Source organism: Cynocephalus volans, chromosome 5 (assembly GCF_027409185.1).
Source record: "Cynocephalus volans isolate mCynVol1 chromosome 5, mCynVol1.pri, whole genome shotgun sequence".
Classification (NCBI taxonomy): Eukaryota; Metazoa; Chordata; class Mammalia; order Dermoptera; family Cynocephalidae; genus Cynocephalus; species Cynocephalus volans.
The window spans coordinates 26,319,892-26,341,111 of record NC_084464.1 but is presented as its reverse complement, the minus strand read 5'-3'; the positions used below and the strand labels follow the sequence as shown (position 1 = coordinate 26,341,111).

Below are 21,220 nucleotides of genomic sequence, written 5' to 3'. Positions count from 1 at the left end.
GTGTGTGTGTGTGTGTGTGTGTGTGTGTACATGTTTTATGTATGATTAAAAGTATCTGTGCACCATCGAAATTTAAGGTAGACACTGCAGGAATCCATTGGACCAGGGAATCTATACTGGTATTTTCAGAATCCACAAGTCAGAGAATCTTGCAGTTTATCTCTTATCTTTATCTGCAGCCAGAAATATGTATTATTTTGACCAGCTTGTGCAAGAACAATTTTGCAAGAGCTGTGAGGTTCCTTTCTGTCTAATGCAGGCATCTTTGTGACTCACAGAACCCTTCTGAGCCAAATACCTTGAAAAATCTGTGTGAAGTATATTTCAATCACAGAATTTAATGGATTCTGTGATACTCTGATTGGATGATTTCATCCATGGAATAAAATGGTATGCATTTGTTTTTGTGCTGGGAGAATCACCTTGCTTGTTTATTGTTGCTACTGTTCTGGATTTAATATCTTATTTTGATTTTAATAGACTTTTTCCTCTTGTTCAGAGGCCTTTGCCTACAACATTAAACATGTGAATTGTAATGACTTCCTATCAGGAAAGTGGCAAAGACATTGACACTGGGTAGCTAGTTTTAGCTGCGCTTCCCTGCAGCTGTTTCCTGCTGGATTTACTAGCATTTGTTGCCTTTGACCACACCTCGTGGTCAAAACACCACTGCTCATGGGGAGGCCGGGCCCCTTCCCTGACTTAGAGCTTACTGGTGACCTGAACACTTCACTGCATCAGACTGTGTGTGTCTGTCTCCCAGAGGGGCTTCTTTCAATTGTCCTGGATATGGTTATGCCTCCTCGGCAAGTGTTACAGCAAGCACATTGGTTCTTACATCATCTGTCCTGATGAACTATGAAGGCTCTGACCACTACTTCCAAGATTCTGGCTCCCAAGGTTTGTAGCTGAAAGAAGTGTTACCATCTTGCTATTTCTGGGCATTTTAATAACAAAAATGCAACTAGGGCAGGAAATAAATGTAACATGAATAGAATGTCACAGTTTCTGTTCTAGGTAATATGACAGTCTGAGTCTCACAGAGTCATATATCATTGTACGAGGGGCCTGTCATTATTAATTGGGTAGCCCAGCTGAGACTGGAATCCAAGATTTAAAAAAATCCTTCATGGCTAGAGTTGGAGGAGGAAAGTGATGGGGGCTGGCCATTCTAAAATTTAAGGAGCTCTGTTTCTCCAGCTGAGCTTTTGAATAAGGCAACCACGGGTCCCATGTGGTGGTAATTCAAGTTAACTAAAATTAAATAAAATCCAAGACGTAGTTCCTCAGTCGGACTAGTCACATTTTAAGAGCTCCATAAGGACACCTGGCTAGTGGCCAGGTAAACTTGAAAATCACAATGATTAGCTTCATGCACACACAGAAGTAAATCTGAAAGGTTAAAACATGCTGCTAAACTGGTCCCCATCACCATGAAGGGTAGGTCCAGCAGACTGTGTTTCCCTTAGAGAAACTACAGTGGTGGGAAGCCCCATGCCCTGGGAGGGGAGACCAGCTCCAGGGCAGGTAAGGACCGCGGGAGCCTGAGAGCCCTTCGGAGAAGTCTCGAAGCCTTACAGGTAAACTCAGCTCTACCTGGGTGGAATTAGGGAGGGGAAAGAAGGCATCACAGGAGAGAAGAGCAGTGCAGGGCAGATGTCTGGTGGGGACGACTGCTAACATTTACTGAACACTTAGTCTGGACAGGCAATGGCCTAAGAGCTCAGATTGGACTATGTCCTCTAATCCCTTCCAACCCTGAGAGGACAAGCAAGGGCCAGGACGGCGTTAAAGAGTTCTTCATTCCACGGGCATTCCCAGAGACACGCGGAGGCCCACCTGGTCAGTAAACAGCCGACTTCAATCAAGCACTCTGAAGGCCGGGAAGAGTGAGAGGCCTAAAGGAAGGCATAGCCTTGCTGGCTGGAGCAGTCTGAGACCCTGGGGTTAGATTCGATCAGAAAGCAGAGTCCAGGGCCGACCCTGTGGCTCACTAGGGAGAGTGCGGCGCTGGGAGCACTGAGGCCGCGGGTTCGGATCCTATATAGGGATGGCCGGTGTGCTCACTGGCTGAGCGCGGTGTGGGCGACACCAAGCCAAGGGTCACAAAAAAAAAAAAAAGAAAGAAAAAGAAAGCAGAGTCCAGATAGATGAAGGATGCCCTGTACCTTCTATAGGTAGAAAACGAAAAAGACTGCACCAGAACCCCAGGCATGGGACTCCTATGAGGGTACGGTTGTTTTACAGATATTTATGTGGGGTAGGCTGAGTACCCCACTAACTTGTCTAATTCTACCCAAGTCCCAGGCAAAAGTATGAAGCCAGGAAAGCCTTTCAAAGCTATGGCCAGCTTTCCTTTATTAGCCGCTTGCCTTCCAAAGTTTGGCTGGCCTCATTAGGAACGTCAGTGCAGGTCGCTGGCTGTGGACCGATGGAGCGTCTGAAGGCTGGGGGCATGTGGGTAGGGTGGTGATGCCCACCCTGCTCAGGGCACCCTGCCCTGCCCCAAGTTCACAGGAGGGGTCCAGATGGGCAGGTGGAAAGGGTGGTATCATGGTGGGTCTTCCAACGAAATCTCATACTGGAAGGCAGCTCTCAGGGAGTTGACTGTACCTGAAATACTTATGTTTATGGAAATATCTGTCAAAATTAGGGAGGAAAAAATCTAGTGGTTATCTCCAAAAATTCTTGTCCATGAGACATGAGTGTAATTTTGAAGAGCCTTTGGGGCAAGGTGTTCTTGCTCTAAGAAAGAGATACCAAGAAGATATGAGAGTACTTCAAAAAGCTTGTGGAAAAATAGAATTAAAAGATAATACAAATCTTTCCACGAACTATTTGAAGACCCTTCGTATAGCCTGCTCTCGTTCCTCTGGATACTGGGTGTGTGCATGTGATGCTGGAATTACTGCAGCCTTGTTACTGTGAGGAATTGTGGCCTGAGGATGGTATCATTTAGCCACGTTGTACCACTATGAATTAAACAACCTGGCGCTGCCCTACCACTGGACTTTATTATGTGAGATTCGTTCATTCATTCGTTCACTCATGCAGTAAATATTAAATGAGCACCAACAAACTACACATTGCTCGAGGCATTTCGGGGTACTTTAAAGGACAAGCACACAAAGATGGTTGGCTTTGTAGACTTTGTAAGTTTGCTTATTGTTTCAGCCTCTGAGTCAACTTGTTTATTACCTGCAACCAGAACATCTTAAATTAATTACACCCTGCAGTCTGCATATTGCCTTCAGAGATAACTGAAGAGCCTACAATTAAATAGGATAAAAATAATTGAAAGGGCATTTCTTGTTCCTTATCTTTTTTTTGTTCCTTATCTTTTTCTTGTTCCTTGTATTATCTGACTGTCTGCATTTGACACTGTGGACCATTTTTTGCCCGACTAAGCTACAGCCTGTTGCCTTGGCTTTCATAATGCTACATATTTCTGGCTTACTTTCTATTTCTTTGGCTACTACTGAGTCTTTGAGGATTCTTCACGCTCCCAGATATTTTTTTCTTTAAACTCTCTGAACATTAAATGTTGGGGTTCCATGGAGTTTTCTATCAGGGCCATTAATTTTCTTACCCTACATTTTCTCTGAGAAATATCAGTTTAAATGACTTCAAAACCAAGTACACACTAATGACTCCAAACCATCTGTAGCTCAGTTCTCTCTCTTAAGCTTCACATCTGTATATTTAATGGTCTCCTTAGACATTTGGATATCTCAAACTCAACAGGGACAAATCATGACAGTATTTTGTGTCTTAAACTTGATTCTTTTGGGTTCTCAGCTTGGTGAATGGCTTTGTAACAGCTCACATAATCATCCAAGCCCAAATCCTAAGTATCAGCCCTGCCTACGCCCTTTCCTTCACTCCCCCAAATGTAAGCTGCCACAGGGCCCTCCTGGCCTTGTCTCCTATACTCTCCAATTTGTCCTCTCTCCCCCCCATGTCTCCTACCCTTGTTCCTACCCCCCATCACATCATCTGAATCCCAGCAGCTGTTGGCTAATTGGTCTCCCTGATTTATGTCTGGGTCTCCCTCCACGAGGCTGCAAATCTGATCCTGTAGAAAATCCTCTCAAAGCTCCTCACTGCTCTCAGGATAAGTAACAACAATGAATACAGTGTCCAGCCTGAATGATCGGCCCTGACCCCCCTTACCATACAGACACGCTGCACACTCTCTCTCACTCCTGACTTGGTGCCTCCAACTGCATGAGTCCTTCAGCTTGTAACAGTCCCCCTACCCATCCATCTTTTCTAGGATAATTTTCACTTATCCCTTAGGCTTCCTGCAAGACATCGCTCCTTCCACGATGTGTCCCAATGTCCCCAGGCCTGGGTGGGTGATGTGCCCATGTGCCACCTGAAAATCCTACACTTTCCGCATCATTACTGCCAAGCTGCCTAACCTGTCACCAGGACTGTAAGTTGTGTTAGCCAGGGATGCCTGCCTTGTCCTTCCTAGTGTTCCTGGTGCCCAGGATGGCGCCTGCAACATAAAAGGTACTCAACAAAGAAACAATAAATGAATAAAATTACTGGGGAATGCTTACTCATTGCTATATCACTACCACTACTAATAATTTTATTAATTCTTTTGTCTCGAGATATTGGTTTACTGAGAGAACAGTGTTGCTTAGGAGACACAATTCTATTTGCTTTATTGTTTAAATCATTTTTCATCTGTCTCAATTTGATGCCTTTACATTTTGAAAGGGGAATTTTGTTTAAAAAACCTAAATGAACCAGCCTAGGTAAATCCATTGTATTAAGTGCTTAGGTGCTACACAGATGATTATATGTTGTAGATGCTGAAAGTTAAAACTCTTCATTTTTGCACGGTTACTGCAAATCACAGCTTTCAGAAGATGCCATTTCTAGGTGAGACATCAGAAACAGCTAAAAATGTGACCAAACAGCAGGGCCTGGTAAAGACTGTGAAAAGCTCTTCCCATAAACGTCAAGACTAAAAGTCTACGCACCTGGGATACCAAATAAACAGCGGGATTTAAGAGAGCTCAAGCCTGTGTTTGCCTTCGCTAATATGGAGAATTTTTTATTTTTACTTTTAAAAGAGGATGACCTTTGAATTTAAATATCAGGCTTTTTCTTCTTGAATACCAGAGGAGGGAAAACGCAGCCTCTGCATAAAAGAGTTGTCCATTCTGGGGAGCTTCTGTTTGTGTTTGGAATTAAACATAAAACCATCCAAAATGCTGCTCTAACCTGATTAAGGAAAGAAAGAAACAAACAAAAAAAAAACGCCAGACTTCAATGCACTTTATTATTTGCTGTGAAAAGCTATCTCTAATTCCCAGCACACAGTAGAAAGTGGAGTTGCTCGTTGGCACAGCTGGCTCCACTCACTGTTTGCAGGACACACATCCTCATCTTTGTCCCCTCCCCGTGAGACTCTCTCTTCCCCAGGTCTAGGTGGGATGCAGTGGGAATTAGCAGGTGAGTGGCAGCAGCTTCACCTATATCACTGTAGGTTGCCGCATTTAGGGTGTGGAATCGTCTGACCTGCAGGGACGACTTCATTTCATCCGATGGCAGAGAGGTGGTCTTCCCTTCCACCCCTTCCCTCCTGACAAGGGATACGTTCATGTGAATGAAACATACCATCCAATATGACATGGTGAAAAAACTGAGGTTTCATAGGGAAATCCAGAGATGAAAATAACAGCACAATTGCCACTGTTATCTCTAATATTCTATAAATACAGAATAATGCTTGTTTGTGGAGATCATCTGTGATAACCACTAATAGCAGTATTTATTGAGATCTTCTGACCACCAATATGCAAAGCTTTCCTGTGTTCCTATAAATTCCAGATGTAGGACATTTGGTCTTAGCAGAGGTTTTAAGAGTCCACACTCAGTGGCCATGACTTAGGTTAAGTGATAACCTCTTTGGGCTTCAGCTGCTGCATCTCTCCATTGGAAGAATAACAGCAGGTAGGCCAGGTGACTCCTTGAGATCCTTGCTAAGTATGAGAAATATCATTTTACTGTTTTACTCATGGCCAAACAGTATACTGTCTTTGGTATATTTTCCCTCATAACACTTAAAGACACTATCTGCAAGTAGAGTATTTGGCATCCATATAAATAAATAAATACATAATATAATATTGCCTATTTAAATAACTGGCATTAAAGTTTCACAGACCATAAAATTGAATAAATAAGGAACACCAGTGTTCCTGGTGTTCTGGATTTTGCCAATACAGGTGCATAAACCAAATCATGTGACTGTGCAGAAATAGCCTCATATTTACATCTGTTGCTTTTTCAATAAGCATTTACTGATCATCAGCTCTGTCCCAGGCACTGTTGTAGGTACATGGGTTACATTAGCGAACGAGCCAAAGACTCCTGCCCTGCCTGGTGGAGCTTACTTTCAGTCAGGTGAGATAGATAAGAAAAAATGAACGTATTAAATAATTTCTAGAGCATGTTTGAAGGTGATAAGAGATAGAAAAAAAGAAGAAAGAAAACAACTGAGCAAGGTAAGGGGACAAAGAACTTAGGAAAGGGAATGGCAATTTTAAATTTGGTGGTTCTAGCATAAGCGTTGTTGAGAGGGTGACATCTAAGCCAAGACTTCAAAGAGGTGCTAACTATGTGGACATCTGGAGGAAGAGGGTTCTAGAAGAGGGAGCGACTGGTTCAAACCTCAAAGGCTGGAAAGCAAGGCTGGAGTGGGAATTATGAGGAGGTACGCAGGGAGTTATAGCAAACGTTAGGGATTGGACGGCTGATCATGTAGGGCTCTGTAGGCCATTGTAGGAACTCACAAATTCCCTGAGAAAAATGGGGAGCCACTGCAGGCTGCTCTGAGCAGCAGGTGTCATTCTCTGATTTACTGAGAACTGACAGACAGGCAAATGCCATACAGGGTCTTAATTTAAGAGAACATACTGAGTCAATTTAAAGAACATAAGGGCTTGGGGATTAGGTTACAAGTTGGTTTAAAGTAGTAGAAGAACCAAGTTTTAGAATTTGTGTGCCCATGGCCCCGTTTCAGCCACCCAGTCACTTCATTTAGGTTTCTGTGAAAATACCACCACCCCTGAGAGGTCCTCCAGGATTGCATTTATCTAAAATCACAGCCCCTCCCCTGACTTTATCTCCTTACCCCTGCTTGGTTTTTCTTCAGAGTTCTTGTCACCCCTTGACAATATACAATATACTTATTCTTCCCTATCTCTGAGAAGGTGAGATTTTGCTCTTTTGGTTAACACTGTAGCTTAACAACTAGACGACTACCTGGCTTAGAGGGAGAACTTGGTACTAATTTGTTGAATGAATGAGTGAATGTTCCAGGAGTTTAGGAGAACTTTAATTAAACTTTGTTCATCTTATTTAAATTAAGTTCTAATGAGGCCATGAGGTTGAGGAATAAATAAAAATAAGCTATCTGTCAAATTACAGATTTTCCACCATTAGTTGGTGTAACATTTTTACTACTGAGAGTGTTGATGGTTCATTTGAATGTTTACATTGCATCCTTCACAGAACTATTAAAGTCATATTGTAGAAAATTTAGAAAATGGGAGAAAAACAATTTATAATTTTATGTCCCGACCACCATCACGACTACCACAATTTAAAAATTTCCTCAAGTGGTTTTCAAAGTTTGCTGCATTTTTACATGGTCTCAATATATCTAAAGATCAAATAATTTCCCCTGATTTTTAAGCTTTTATCTAAAGCTCCTCTAGACCCTAAAATTATGTAAATCTATATGGAAGTTAATTAAAAAAATACAGGCCATTGAATAACTCTGCTCTTTACTTCTAACACATTTCGTTAAATGAAGGATTCCTGTGCTAGCTCCTTTTTCCTCTCAGACCCAAGCTGTCATTTTTCCTGATTTGAATTTACTGACCAGATTGGGATTTTAACCCACTAAGAAAAATATAAAAAATTTTGAGAAATGTTAGCACCGTTAAGCCTCATTAATTCCAAGTTCACCCTGCCCAAATAGTTATGAATCTCAAATTACCATAGTTTATTTTTATAATTCCTATGAACAAGTGGGGTATCATTAAGCAGAATCAATAACATCAAGAAGATTGGAAGAGAAAAATCTTACCTACTAAAGAGAACAAATTGTTTTCTACCACATTAGCAATATCATGCACACAAACAGTGTAACTGCAGCGTAAACAGAGGCCAGACCTGGAAGGCTGGGCGGGGGTGGATGGGCTGACTCAGTAATTACAAATCGATGCGGCAGCTGTCAGGGACCACACATCTCTGGTGGAAATGATTTTGCTGCCAGGTAACTAGCTAGAGTCATGTGCACTAACACAAGGAGGCGGTGCAAAACGAGGAATTACCAGCCAGGCAATACGGAATGATTGTTCCAAATCTGTGGAATGTATCTTTGAAACTAACAACTTGAAAAAATGATTAGAGTCTCCTTGCCATTTGCTGTTCATGAGGTTGTGGCAATAAAATTTTATTTCTGTCGTCCACCCGAATCTCAAGGAGAATGATGGTACAGAAAGGAAAGAATAAACGATAGGAAAATCACTCATTTAGAGGCTAAAAGGAAAGCATGGGGGACATGTAAAAAGAGAATTGAATTAGGCACAGGAGCTGGGTTCTCACTGGGCACTGACACTGGTAAGACCATTTTGAGGGGATTGAAGGTCTTTATGCCTTTTTAATTATCAGAGAAAAGGGGACCCTTCCTAATTCTTGGGCTGTTGATAGGGTCACCTAGAGTGAGGCGTGTGAAAGGTTTGAAAAATATAAATAATGATGATGATGATGATGATATTAATAATCACATTAAAATTTCTTGAAAATTTATAGGATGCCAGCCACTGTTCTATTTTGCATGGGTTACTGCATGCAATCTGCATCACAACAGTATCTGCACTTTCAGATAAGGAAACAGAAGCACAGAGAAGTTAAGCAATTTGACTAAAGTTGCACAGCCAGTCAGTAGTGGAGCTGGAATTGAATCCAGGTAATCTGATTCCAGGGCCCATGCTCCTAACTGCTGACGTAGTGTATGAAATATGAGGGTACTTCAAAAAGTTCATGGAAAGTTGGAATTAAAAGATAATATGAATCATTCCATGGACTTTTTAAAGTACCCTTGTGTAAGGTAATGAGATTAATATCTACAGTGAATCTAAATAGATGCTTTTATCAGAAAATCCCATAGCAAACACAAACCAATACACCCACTATGTGCAATGGAGTTTTAATCTTAGTCGCCCTCTTCCTCTCCTCTTCCCATCATCCAAACAGTAAACATTTCTGAGAGTCTAATCTCCATCAGACATTATTCAAGACTCGGGGGATCTAGCAGTAAGCCTCTGAGGTCCCTGCCCTCCTGCAGTTTCGTGCTAGTAAGGAAAGTCAGTCAACAAGCAAATGGAGCAGGCCGTGACAAGTGCAAAGATAAAACAGAAAGCTGTGGTGACAAGTGACAGGTGGGGGGGACTGTTCTTTCTTCCACAACCACTTATTGAGTGTGTGTGTGTGGCAGCTCTGTGCCTGCTGATGGAGAAACAGCTGAGGATGAGGACCTCCCCCATTCCTGGGAAACTCCCGACTGCTGGAGTGTCATTGACTAGCCCCAGCCTCAATGGCCCCACGTGTCTTTCCCTATAGAACGTGCCTTTTGCTCTACCAGTCTGATTTCTTTAAGTCAGGAAGCCACTTGGGCAATACTTACCTTCACCCAGTTGTTAGATGTAATGGAAACAATAAATGCTATAGTGAAAAGTGTTCTCCACTTCAGAAGATTCCTGAAGTTTTACAGTGAGAGATAGGAAGGTTAAGAAGAAAGAAGTGGGTGGGAGACAGACTGTTAAGAGTCTGGACAGGCGTTAGCTGTGACAGTAATATTTACTTCAGCATTTGGGTGCTTAGTATATAATATTATACCTGTAGTCAGATATCTTCCATCTCTCTTAAAGACTGACAAGGAGAAAGGAGCTTATGATGAAGTGTGGAGATTTAAGGTCAATACCAGGAAGGGTTGGGCAATTGCACAGAAAGCAAGACATTGGAGGAAAGTGACAAAATTATGGATTCTTTTCCCCTGGAGATCTTAACCAGAGAAGCTATACTCTGGTATGGCCTTACCTACAAGTAGATGGATAAGGTGTTGTACCTCAGGGATTCCTTGGACCCAGGAGGCTCGGATCATTACAGAACGTAGTTTGAAACAGCACAACTGCACACCCCGCCTCCAGTATCCCTTGCCACCAGGGCTGGGCAAGAACTGTGCTTCTTCCAACTTGCATTTCAGGCTGGCATTTTATGCTAAGGGAAAATACTTCAAAAATACAAAAATAAACTGGGAAGCCCCATGACAGCACTGGATGAGGTGAGATGGACCAGAGGAATAAGGACCAACTCACAAAAGGGTGTCATCAATGAGAAGCACCACACCCTAGCAGCACATCCTGTTTTTTTGTGTCAGCACACAAACGAGGCACAGGGACTACAGAAACACAGAAAACTGGCCGCGTCATCAGAATTCCTGGAGCACTTTGACTATCGGGATGGATCTTTAAAGTAGAATATTATGTGATTTAATAATCTAGCCTGCCAAATAACACCAGCCTGAAACAATAAGACCTGACACAGACAACTACTATTGACAACTGTAACAAGACTGGAAGTGACAGTCTGTTATTCCACTTAAAGCCCTAACAGGGAGAGTGTGTCCTGAGGATGGGAGAGAGAGGAGAGAGAAGAAAGAAGACAGAAGCAGCAGAGAGAGGGCACACATGCAAGTGCAATTTAAGACAGCAAAGCTCTCAGAAAAGGGGAGCAAAGAATACTTGATATACTATGTAAACCACTGCGTACGTTCATATTTAAAGAGTAAATCAATAAGCAAAGACACGAGGCAGTAATCACTAGCAACCACTTGTGGACACATTTACAGAGCATTTGAATCACAGTAAATAATATCCTTTAAAATATCTTATGTGCATAGTCCTATATCATAATTTTCTCCACTTCAGTTTCTTCTATTGTGAGGAGACAGACTGCCAAAAACAAACAAAAACCTGTTAAGGAAATCCTAGACTCTTGTGGATTTTTAGCATTTGTTTTGGGAACCCCTAGTGCCCGAAAGAGCCTAAGCAATGAAATTCATCCCAGTTGTGTGTGTTCGCGAACCAACAGACCGGCAACCTGCACCTCCTCATCCCGGCAGCTGCACCATTTTTCTTAGCATCCTGTGGTTTGATTGCAATGCTGAGAAAGGAGAGCTTCGTTTCCCTCTTCTCATATAACACTGATAGCTTTAGCACTATCTACTACATGCTCCTTTCCCTCCAGAATTGTCTGGAGTTTTAAAGGTTCAAATCCTATAAAGTGATGCAGAAAATGAAATGCAACTCCAGGAAACATGCACAGAGATTCCATGCACAGCTTGCTGGCCACGAACAGCAGACCAGTCCTCCTTACCTTTATCATAGATTTCCTTCAGGACCCCTCGCTTTATCAACTCCTCCCTGCTTTGCCGCATTGATATTTTCCTTTCCAGGGCTGCAAGCAAACGACAAACAGAGAAGCAGGTGTGAGCAGGTAACCACACTGTTTGTTTAAAGCTATTGGTAGATGATGAGTCCAGTGTTAGCCACGTCCAAGAGGAGATGGCCAGGTAGGTGCTAGGGAAATACAACTGGATGCAACATAAAACATAAATAGAAGTTACACGCCACCGTGCTGTGTGGCATAGACTACGGTAGACTCTTTCACGTGTCAGTGCTTCTCAAACACTTCATGGAAACACTCCTCAAAGGCAGAGTGCCAGGGGCCCCCAGGGTATGACTTAAAGTTGCCTGTTCCAAGCATGCCATTTCTTTGATGTATTGTCGTTAAAAATTAAGATGGACCTCACATAATATATCTGCTCTAATTTAAACAAGCAAATACCCCCTCCACCACCACCGCCACCAATTTCCAAGTTAAACCGACATTCTTGGAAGAGATTATTTATTTAGTCTATGGCTTTGTCCATTTCCTGGTACTGTACCCACAGAGAATGCACAGTTCATTCTGATAAGGATAGAGAGTTTGTTATTTAACTTAATCCTTACCCTAATTCTATGAAGTATTATCATTCCCATTTTACAGATGAGGTACCTGAGGCCCAGCAAAATTAACTCGCTCAGAGTCACAAAGCAGTAAGTGAAAGAGCAGAAACAGGCTTTAATGCCTTCCCCTCCGCACTTTTTCTCCATGATACTACATTGCTGTGAGGATCGTTGTAATGTATATGGAAACAGTAAAGCTGTAAAAGTGGAAGGCAATCTTATTATCAGTTTACTTGGGGTTGAACATCATGGGAATGTGAGATAATTACACTTTATTCTTAGAAGCTTCCTCCTTCTAAGACACTCTTTACTTGTTCTCTCTCTTAACAAGGTATGCAAGATGCCTCCCTCCGAATCTTACTTTGAGCTGCCCTTCCAAAGTCAGGGCTAAGTTTAACTGGGGCCAAAGACAAACTCACCACTGCTCCGGGAAATGAAATAATAAGGTGGGCTGTCTGGTGCAGAAGGACAACACAAACCATTTGACCTGGTTTACTACCGGTCCACAAAACACAGGGGAAAGTGGGGTTAATGTGGTGAAAAAAGAAAATATAATGGTTTCCTTTTCACCAAGCAAGGCTATATGGTCCAACTCTCCCTCTCCAATAATTGTAGCTTTGGGTAGAACAAGGACAAAAAAGGAAGAAGAGGGAAAAAAGTATGAAAAGTAAAAGAAGTCAGAAGAAGAGGAGCAAAGTACTGGGGAAGAGAGAGGTGAAATGTGTATGCACCTGCTCAAAGGTGGCAGAAATGAGACACATTCACTGAATGAGAATGAGGCATGAGGGTGAGCTGATCACCTGGCAGCGTTTGGCCTTTGGGAAACAGGGAAAAAAAAAAATGAAAGAAAAAAAAAAGAATGAAAATCCGTATTGTTAAACATGTGGCAAAAACATGCAAGCAGGTATTATTTTTATATTAAAAAATAAAGTCAGTAGGACTTATTTTAAAACAAGAAAACCTGTTCTAAAATGTAAGGATCACTTTTATTTAGTGTTAAGTTATTAATGCATAGGGCAGTATAAGATCTGACTGACCATAGATGGGGATGCTTTTGTGTTAAGATTTTGGTTATAAAACTAGATTGTGGTGATGATTTCGCAACTCTTTAAATGGACTAAAATCATTGAGTTGTATACTTACAGTGGGTTAATTTATGGTATATAAATTATACTTCAATAAAGCTGTTAAAAGTGGGTTAAAAAAAAAAAAAGAGTGACCACAAAGGAAAATACCCATAATGGCAAAAGCATTGGTTAAAAAAATGAACACAGTAAATCTAAGCAAACAGTTAAGAAATTAATAGGGCACAGAAAGCTGAAGCCAACATTAAATTAAAAGGTTAGAAATATGGCACATAAAGAAAGGTAAATGCAGACTGAAATTCTAAACCAACATATGAGATAGCTTGAGGAGGGAAAAGGGAGAAACAAATTCTGATTTGCTTTGACAGCCCCACAAAGAGTTGAGTAGATCCAAACACATAGAAAGAGGCTGCACCTGTCCGTCTTGCCTGAAGTATGAGTGCGTGAACGATTTCTCAATTATTGTACCAAGAGTGGCCCAAAATCGCCCCCAAAAACATATTCAAAGGTTGACACATCCAAGAAAGACTCTCTAAGCTTGCCACCAAATTCCGCCTTGACATAAAATCTAGGCAGGAAACCCCCAAAGCATGCTGATTCTTGCATCTTTACCCCTGAGAATGAACCATGCATTTTTATTCTGTGTTCTGATGCTTTGACATCTCGGTCTTGCTCACTCTGAATGGACTGCCTCTTGTAGGGCCAGCCGGTTCCTAGAGATAGTAGATGACATGCCTGTGCATATGTATTTCATATGCAAACCAACCAGTCCAGAGCCCGTAATCCCAACCACCTCCTCTATGGGGCTCTTATACTCCAGGCCACTGTCCACCTGTTCTAGTTACTCCAGAGCCAGGCACCAGACAACTAGGGACAGCTCTTAAGCCCAGAGCCCATGGAAATTATTCAAACTAGCCAATCCTAAACCCGTTGACTCTGCCTCTCCCATTCCTTCCCATGGAAACCACAATAAAGGCTCTTGCCCATGTTTCTTCCTCACTCTCTCTGCCTCCTGACCAGACTGGCACTTCTCTGTGTGGCCCTACATGGCGTGGCGTGTCCTTGCTCTTGTGATCTGCAATAACAACCACCTATCTTTTCATTGCAGTCATCTCCCCATCTGTGGGCCTCACTATACCTCAATAATCATAAAATCCATATTTTAAAACACACCAATCCTTGTGCTGGTTTGTTAAGGAAGGAAAAACTAGGGGGATTTCCACAGCTTTACGTTTCACTTGATTGTTCTGACGTCTGTTTACATGTGAGCAAGTGTTTAGAAATGAAGAGTATGATGGAAAGAGCCCAAAGACTAACCCTAATAACAGAGTGAGAGAAGTTCTAGTCTCATCAATTCTGTAAATTCCTCTACTGGGCCACCACTGCAGTCTATGTCATATTTACTGAAAGCCAGTTTCCCATCACCTCTATTTTTCCAGTCTCCCTATCCACGTGGGTTTGTGATAAGCCACGGAATCCTATCCTTTTTAGACATCAATGAATTTGAGATAAGCATCTTGGATGGGCTCATTCTCAGTGGATGAATTTGTTAAAAACAACTAGGGCATTTTCTTTATTTTTTCCTGCATACATATACTTTTTCAAAAACTTATGAAAATAATACATGAAAACATTTCACTGTAATAAGTTCAAGAAATATAGAGAAAACAAAGTCCTTTCTCACTGTCTCCCCCTCAATAGGCTCAACTCTGCAAATCCCACTACTACCCTCCTTTGATATTTTCATTCTCTCCCTCTCCCACCTGTCCAATACTCACCCTCCACACACTATATATAAATACGGCTTTTAAAAACATTAATGGAATCATCCTTCACATATTGTCACACAAGTCTTATTCTTCTTCTAACTTATCGACAGGTTTTAGGGATCTTCCCATCAGTACATACAGGACCACCTCATTCTTTTTGAGTACTGCATACCATTTCAAATGATGTATATGCCATAATTTATTTAACCAGACTGCAACTGAAGGAAATTTAAGTTGTTTCCAAGATTTTTTGACATACAGACATGGCCACTGTGAACATACTTGTGTAGACACCAATGTGAACATGTATAAGGATTTTTCTAGAATATATAGCTAGAGGTACAATTTCTGGACAGGGCATCTTCTATGGGCTCCCAGTACTGATGGAAGAGAAAAATTCTAATGTTTCATAACTTTTAAGTATTGCTTTCTTATTTAAAAAAAAAAAGATGAGGAAGTAGGGGGTAAAAAAACCAACACTGATTCTGGAACAAGTAATTTGGTCCTGCTCAGAGACCAGAACAGAGACTTGTTTAGATTTTTCTCTAGGATAATCTATCTTTGTTAAATTCCCTGCTCAACTACCTTTAAATTACATTCTAAAAGGAACAGAAGTTTGAAGGGATAAAAGCAATTAAGAAAGGATGAAATTTGCAGTAGCCTACTGCAGTCTCATACCTTCAGTCCTTAAAACAGTCAACTTACAAGTAAAATCAGTACTTTTATCCCTTTTAAATTTCACAACTCCAGTGAAAGGGAATTTTAGGCTAGAAATCTACAAGAGGCAAATGGAATGAGCCTCCAGAACCTCAAACATGACTCCACTTCCCATCTGGCTTCATAATGACGAGAATTATTAATACAGTGCAACAACTATGGCCTAGAAAGATCCAAAATGAAACAATCAATCCACATTACGCTATCGCTAAAGGAAATGCTTTCATTCTTTAAAGATGAAAAGACTATTTCAAAATTAAATGTATACATGCAATATATAAAAGAGGAGAAGCAGGAGAAAGAATCTGGAGGAATGGGAAAAACCTGGTGGTCTTCTATGTTGAAAGACCAGATGGCAAATGCCAGTTGGTCTTTTATTTCATAAGGAAATTCATGAGAAAACAAGGTTGTCAATCTAAACGTTATGCTGAAAAAAGAAAGGAAAGGAAAAAAGAAAAAAAAGAATGCAACTCCAAATGTCCGGTTTTAGACAGCATGGTATAATAAACATATTCAAGAAAAATTCATGTTAATATAGAGGCAATTTGTAGAAGCACCAAATACTGTGTCTTTTATCACCTTGTGTTCAAGAGTGCTAAAATCTAAACATTTTGCCTATAACCCAGTTAATACTAGGAAAGAAGGTTTTCAATTACTTGATTATCCAAAGCAAGCTTATCGAATCACTAATTCAAAATGAAAATTCTTTTCATATTTGGCGATGAGGGCCCAGTGATCCTCAAAATCAGAAAGGCTGACCATTTAGAACGTTTTTCCCCTCTAAAAATCCAAACCACGTGGAAATTCCATCTAAAAGGATCTGAGGCCTAAGTGTCCTCATCACCCGATAATAAGCATAGTCCTGCTCTGCTCTATGTCAGTGCTGGTCCCCGCTCTCCCTCTCCCATTACTACGGTAGGAGCTTTAGCAAAGTCCAAGTAGAGAGGCACATGAACAAAAATCCTCATCCCCAACATGGAACTCCAACCATTGTGCTTGTGTAATGCTAAGTAGCTAGCTTGGATAAGGTCTTTATGGCCTGTGAGGTAGGAGATGAGATTGTTTATTTACTGTTGTCTGTGATTATATCCAAGTCATTTAGGGCAGCATTTTCTAAAGTTTGTCTTGCATTAGAGTAACCCCCAGAGATACTCTAAGAAAGGGGTCTGAGGGCAAATAGTTTTGGGTAATGCCACATACCACTGGAGAATCACAGTGTTCACTAGCACAGTGAAGGCCCTGAGAAGACCTAAAGTAAAGAGAGCAGTTTAACTGGGTTTAACCCAGTGTTTCTCCCCAATTCATTGGACAATATGTCCCTTTTACGGAGTACCACAGGACATGTGCTCTGAGGAAGAGCCTCTGAGAGATGCTGATCTATATATACCAGGTTGCAGGGAGCAGACACGGCGTTCTGTTTTGAAAAGGCACCGGGGAGGTCAGCCCACTCAGCAGGGATACAGTTAGATAGGAAGGGCCAAACTCTTTAGTAAAGAGCTTTCTAGTAAATGTTTGAATCAAACATAACCAAAAACCCCAAGTCCTGCCATATCAAGTGAAGAAGCCATGACTGACCTGGAAGATCCTAATGGAACAAAGTGACCAACCATCCATCTACCTGTACACCTGCGGTCCTGCGAGAAACTTGTCAGTAGAGAACTGCACTCCAATGAGCTCCCATGGATGGGCCCACCGTTGAATGCACTCCCCAAATAAGTAAAGGCATAGACTCATTTAACCTCGAGCAGCCCAATACCACAGAGTATGTGCCCAACATAACAATGTTGGCTTTAACATAATTGATATTAGGTATGTCTTCTGACAGCAATTCAGACAGTACCATTTCCTCTGGAGTGATAGCATGTGAGAGTAGACCATATCATTATCATAGAGGAAGCGACTTGTTTTCTTCTTTACTATGGAAGAAGTGCCTGCAGACAGGTCCTGTAGGAGCTCTATTAACTGATTAGGTATATGTAAAAAAGGAAGGGACACAGACTCATTTTAAGCTGTAAATAGGCTGTCAGAGGGCACTTTTCATGAATCCTGACTGGATCCTGCTTTAAACAAACCAGCTGTAAAAGCATTTTGGGGTCAACTAGGTAAATATAAATATGGTAAAACTCGGTAAATATAAATATAAATATAAATAAATAAATTAGAACATATTAGGGGATTATTAATTTTGCTACATATAATAATGGTTTTGTGGTTATATAGGACATTTCCCTTATTCCTTATTTTTAAGAGGTGCATGATTAGAAATGCCTGTAATTTACATTAAAACACTTTGTATCCCTACCGCCCCCCAAAAAGCAACAAATATGGCCAAATCTTAGTAACTATTAGGTGATGGCTATACAATTACACAATCTATTAAACGTATGGTTTAGAGATGCACATATCTAAGCTTTAAAACTACAGGTGCAAGGACAGCAAGGATATGATTACAATAAAAATTAGGACAGTGGCTACCTCTGATGGGGAGGGCAATTGTAATCAGAAAGGTATATTAAGGGGCTTCCAGGTTCTGGCAATATTTTATTTTTTGACTTGGGCACTGGTTACATGGTGTTCACTTTATAGTCATTTGTTAAACATATTTCAGCATATATTGATGCTGAAACCATTTTTTAAATGTATTTTCCTTATTTTGCAAAATAAAAAACATTTAAAGGACATTCTTACTAACTCTGTTTCTCTTTGTACCATTGTAATAGTCTCTGAAGGGGAATAAGAAACTCAGGCACCCTATGATGAGATCATGCAGCTGGCCAGTAAACTAACTCCAGTTGACGAAAGAAAGGGTGATTACAAGGCAATAAATATGCCACAATAAGTCTTTTCTTGGTGATTTCTTCAAGTAGGTCAGACGAGAGTATAAAAGGGTTGCTCTTAACACTTTCTTAGTCTTTTTCCAAGTGTTCCGAGAGAAAGACAGAGGCCTGAAGTTCTGGGGAAAGAAAGCTGGCAGAAAGTTCTAGAGGTGAGTAATTTTACAGAAGGATTCTGAATTTGGAAAATAGAATGGACTACTCTTGGAGACCATCCTTAAAGTGACAAGTCAGAAGCAACTTGGAGGAGGTAGCTTTGCAAGGACCAGGCTACACACTTTCAGGAGCACACTGAGGAAGGTTGTTATGTTACAACTTAGATTCCATTTTCTATCTCTCTACCCCAATCTGTGCAGGAAACTTCAAATCAAATTCTAACAGAGTAAGTATCGGTTGTCTCTTCTGAGATCTATGAGGCACCGGAGAAATAACTCCGTCTCCATTTATTGGCCCCCGATATGGGAACATGTGAGAACAGGATTTAATAAAACTAAGATCTGAGAAATAATTTACATGAAGTCCCACTTACAACCTCCACTTTGTCCTTTCACCTACACATCACCTACGATGACAGACTTTTTCATTACATGTGAAACAGGCGACCGTGCAGGGATGGAGAATGTCATGGGATAAAAACGATGATGTTAGAAGTAAAGACTTGATGCTTTGGGGCTTGCTTCTGTTCCTTGTAAGAGAGTGTTATAACATTCTTTTTGTGTGTGCGATTGTGCTGAGATTCACAATTCACATCTCCATCGTGTTCTCTGCTGCTTCTAACACTCCCCCCAGGAATAAGAAGAAAATTCATTGATTTAGAGCTAGTTAAGTGAGATTCTCCTTCCAGATGTAGGGAGCATAATGGTGTACTGCATTTTATTCCAGACACCTAATTATTATTGATCGCTTTATGATAGAAGTGTACTGCCTCAAGCACTGAAGAATGGAAATCTGAAATTCTGCCCAGAACAGCTTAATACCCCAGACACCACCTGTTACCTACAAGATAATAGGGCCCTTGTTCAAAGTGTTTTGTGGTGCCAGGTTAATAGAAATAAGCTCGCCTGCCTTGCTGCTTGCTTTTGTACTCATGGTCAGATCAACCCTGCAGCAATGAAGTCTTTAGAAGACAGCGCTAAGATATTTAGGCTTTAAAATCTAACTATATGAGGGTATTTCAAAAAGTTTGTGGCAAGATTTGTATTATCTTTCAATTCTAATTTTCCATGAAATTTTTTAAGTACCCTCACACACAGTTACATCAGATGTCTAACCAAATATTTTGCGTGAAAGAGGCATTTTGTGTGAAGACTTGATCTCGCCCCATCATCACCATTGTAACACTTAATATTAGAAACAGCGCACCATGTGCCCTCCGTGTACTACTTTATGTAAGGCTCACAACAACTCTAGGAGATTTGTCCTATTATCTCCACTTGGAAGATAATGAAGATGTTAAGTAACCTGCCCAAGGTGCAGAGCTGGACTTAAACCCAGGCCAGGTGATTCCAGCATGTGAACGCTTAAGCACGACATTATACTGCCCTTCCAAGCCTTTACCAGCTGGGAACGTGCCCCGCCATTAGTCAAGCCTGTCTGTAAATGAACAACCTTGTATAGACAGGCTGCAGAGTATACACAGAAGAACTGAAGATAAGACTTTTCTGCTCTCTTCTGAGCAGAATTCTGTAGCTTGATATCTGCTCGTATGCTATAACAAAATACCACACACCGGAGGGCTTAAGTAACTAGAATTTATTTCTCACAGTTTTGGAGGCTGGGAAATCAAAAACCAAAGGTTCTGGCCCCTGTGGTTTCTCGTGAGAGCTCTCTTCCTGGCTCGTAGATGGCCCTCTTGTTATGTCTTCAGATGGTCTTCCCTTGGTGTGTACACTCAGAGAGGGAGGGCTTTCTGGAGCCTCTTCTTATAAGGACACTAACCCTATAGTATCAGGACCTCACCCTTTTGATCTCATTTAACTTTAATTACTTCCTTACACCACATACAGCCACATTGTGGGTTAGGGCCTCAATACATAAATTTGGGGGGGCACATTCAGTCCATAATGCTTGTAAAACTTGTAAACTGTAATCACTTAAATCATTTTATTAAGTTTAGCAGTTAATTGTCATTGAATGAGATTTCACATTCAAAGACCAAGCCCATTGCCTGGACATAAAACTCAGTAAGCTGTGATTTTACTATTTTCATTCTCCCACTTTAGGGAGAAGTTAAACTGGCTGGAGGAAACAGAGAGTCCCGTATTTATGATTTCACTCTCTTCTTTTATATGTATATGATAAAATAATATCCGTGTTTAGGGAGGCTAATATCTTCTCAGTTACTTCTCAACAGTCATTTCAGGGGGTGAAAACTACACAAGGAAGAAATATGCAGATTTGCTGTTGGTTCTGATGCCTGTCCTTGAAATACTGAACTACAGCAGGACTTTTACACAAAAGCAGAATAGGAATCCTCATGAGGAAGAAATACATAACTGCTTTTTTGAAAACAGATAACCAACTGATTAAGCATCATTTATTCTGCAGACCCTGCTTCACTGCGGTGGTCATTTTGATTTAAATTCGGTGATTACATGTGTGTGGATCTAGACAGTTTCTTCTGTTCCTCTGGTGTCTTTGCCTAATCTACACCCACACCACATTGTTTTAACCATTGCAGCCTAGTATTAGTTCTTCTTTCTTTATTTTTTATT

The 21,220-nt window shown here is 41.0% G+C and overlaps 1 protein-coding gene across 1 annotated transcript in view; it reads right to left on the bottom strand.

Moving 5' to 3' along the window:
* Positions 1 to 21,220, bottom strand: part of PHACTR1 (phosphatase and actin regulator 1) — a 500,634-nt gene that overhangs the window by 94,549 nt on the left and 384,865 nt on the right. Inside the window, exon 4 of the mRNA XM_063098224.1 lies at positions 11,470 to 11,550. Within this exon, the coding sequence (XP_062954294.1) occupies positions 11,470 to 11,550 (81 nt within the window). The remainder of the gene's footprint in view (positions 1 to 11,469; positions 11,551 to 21,220) is intronic.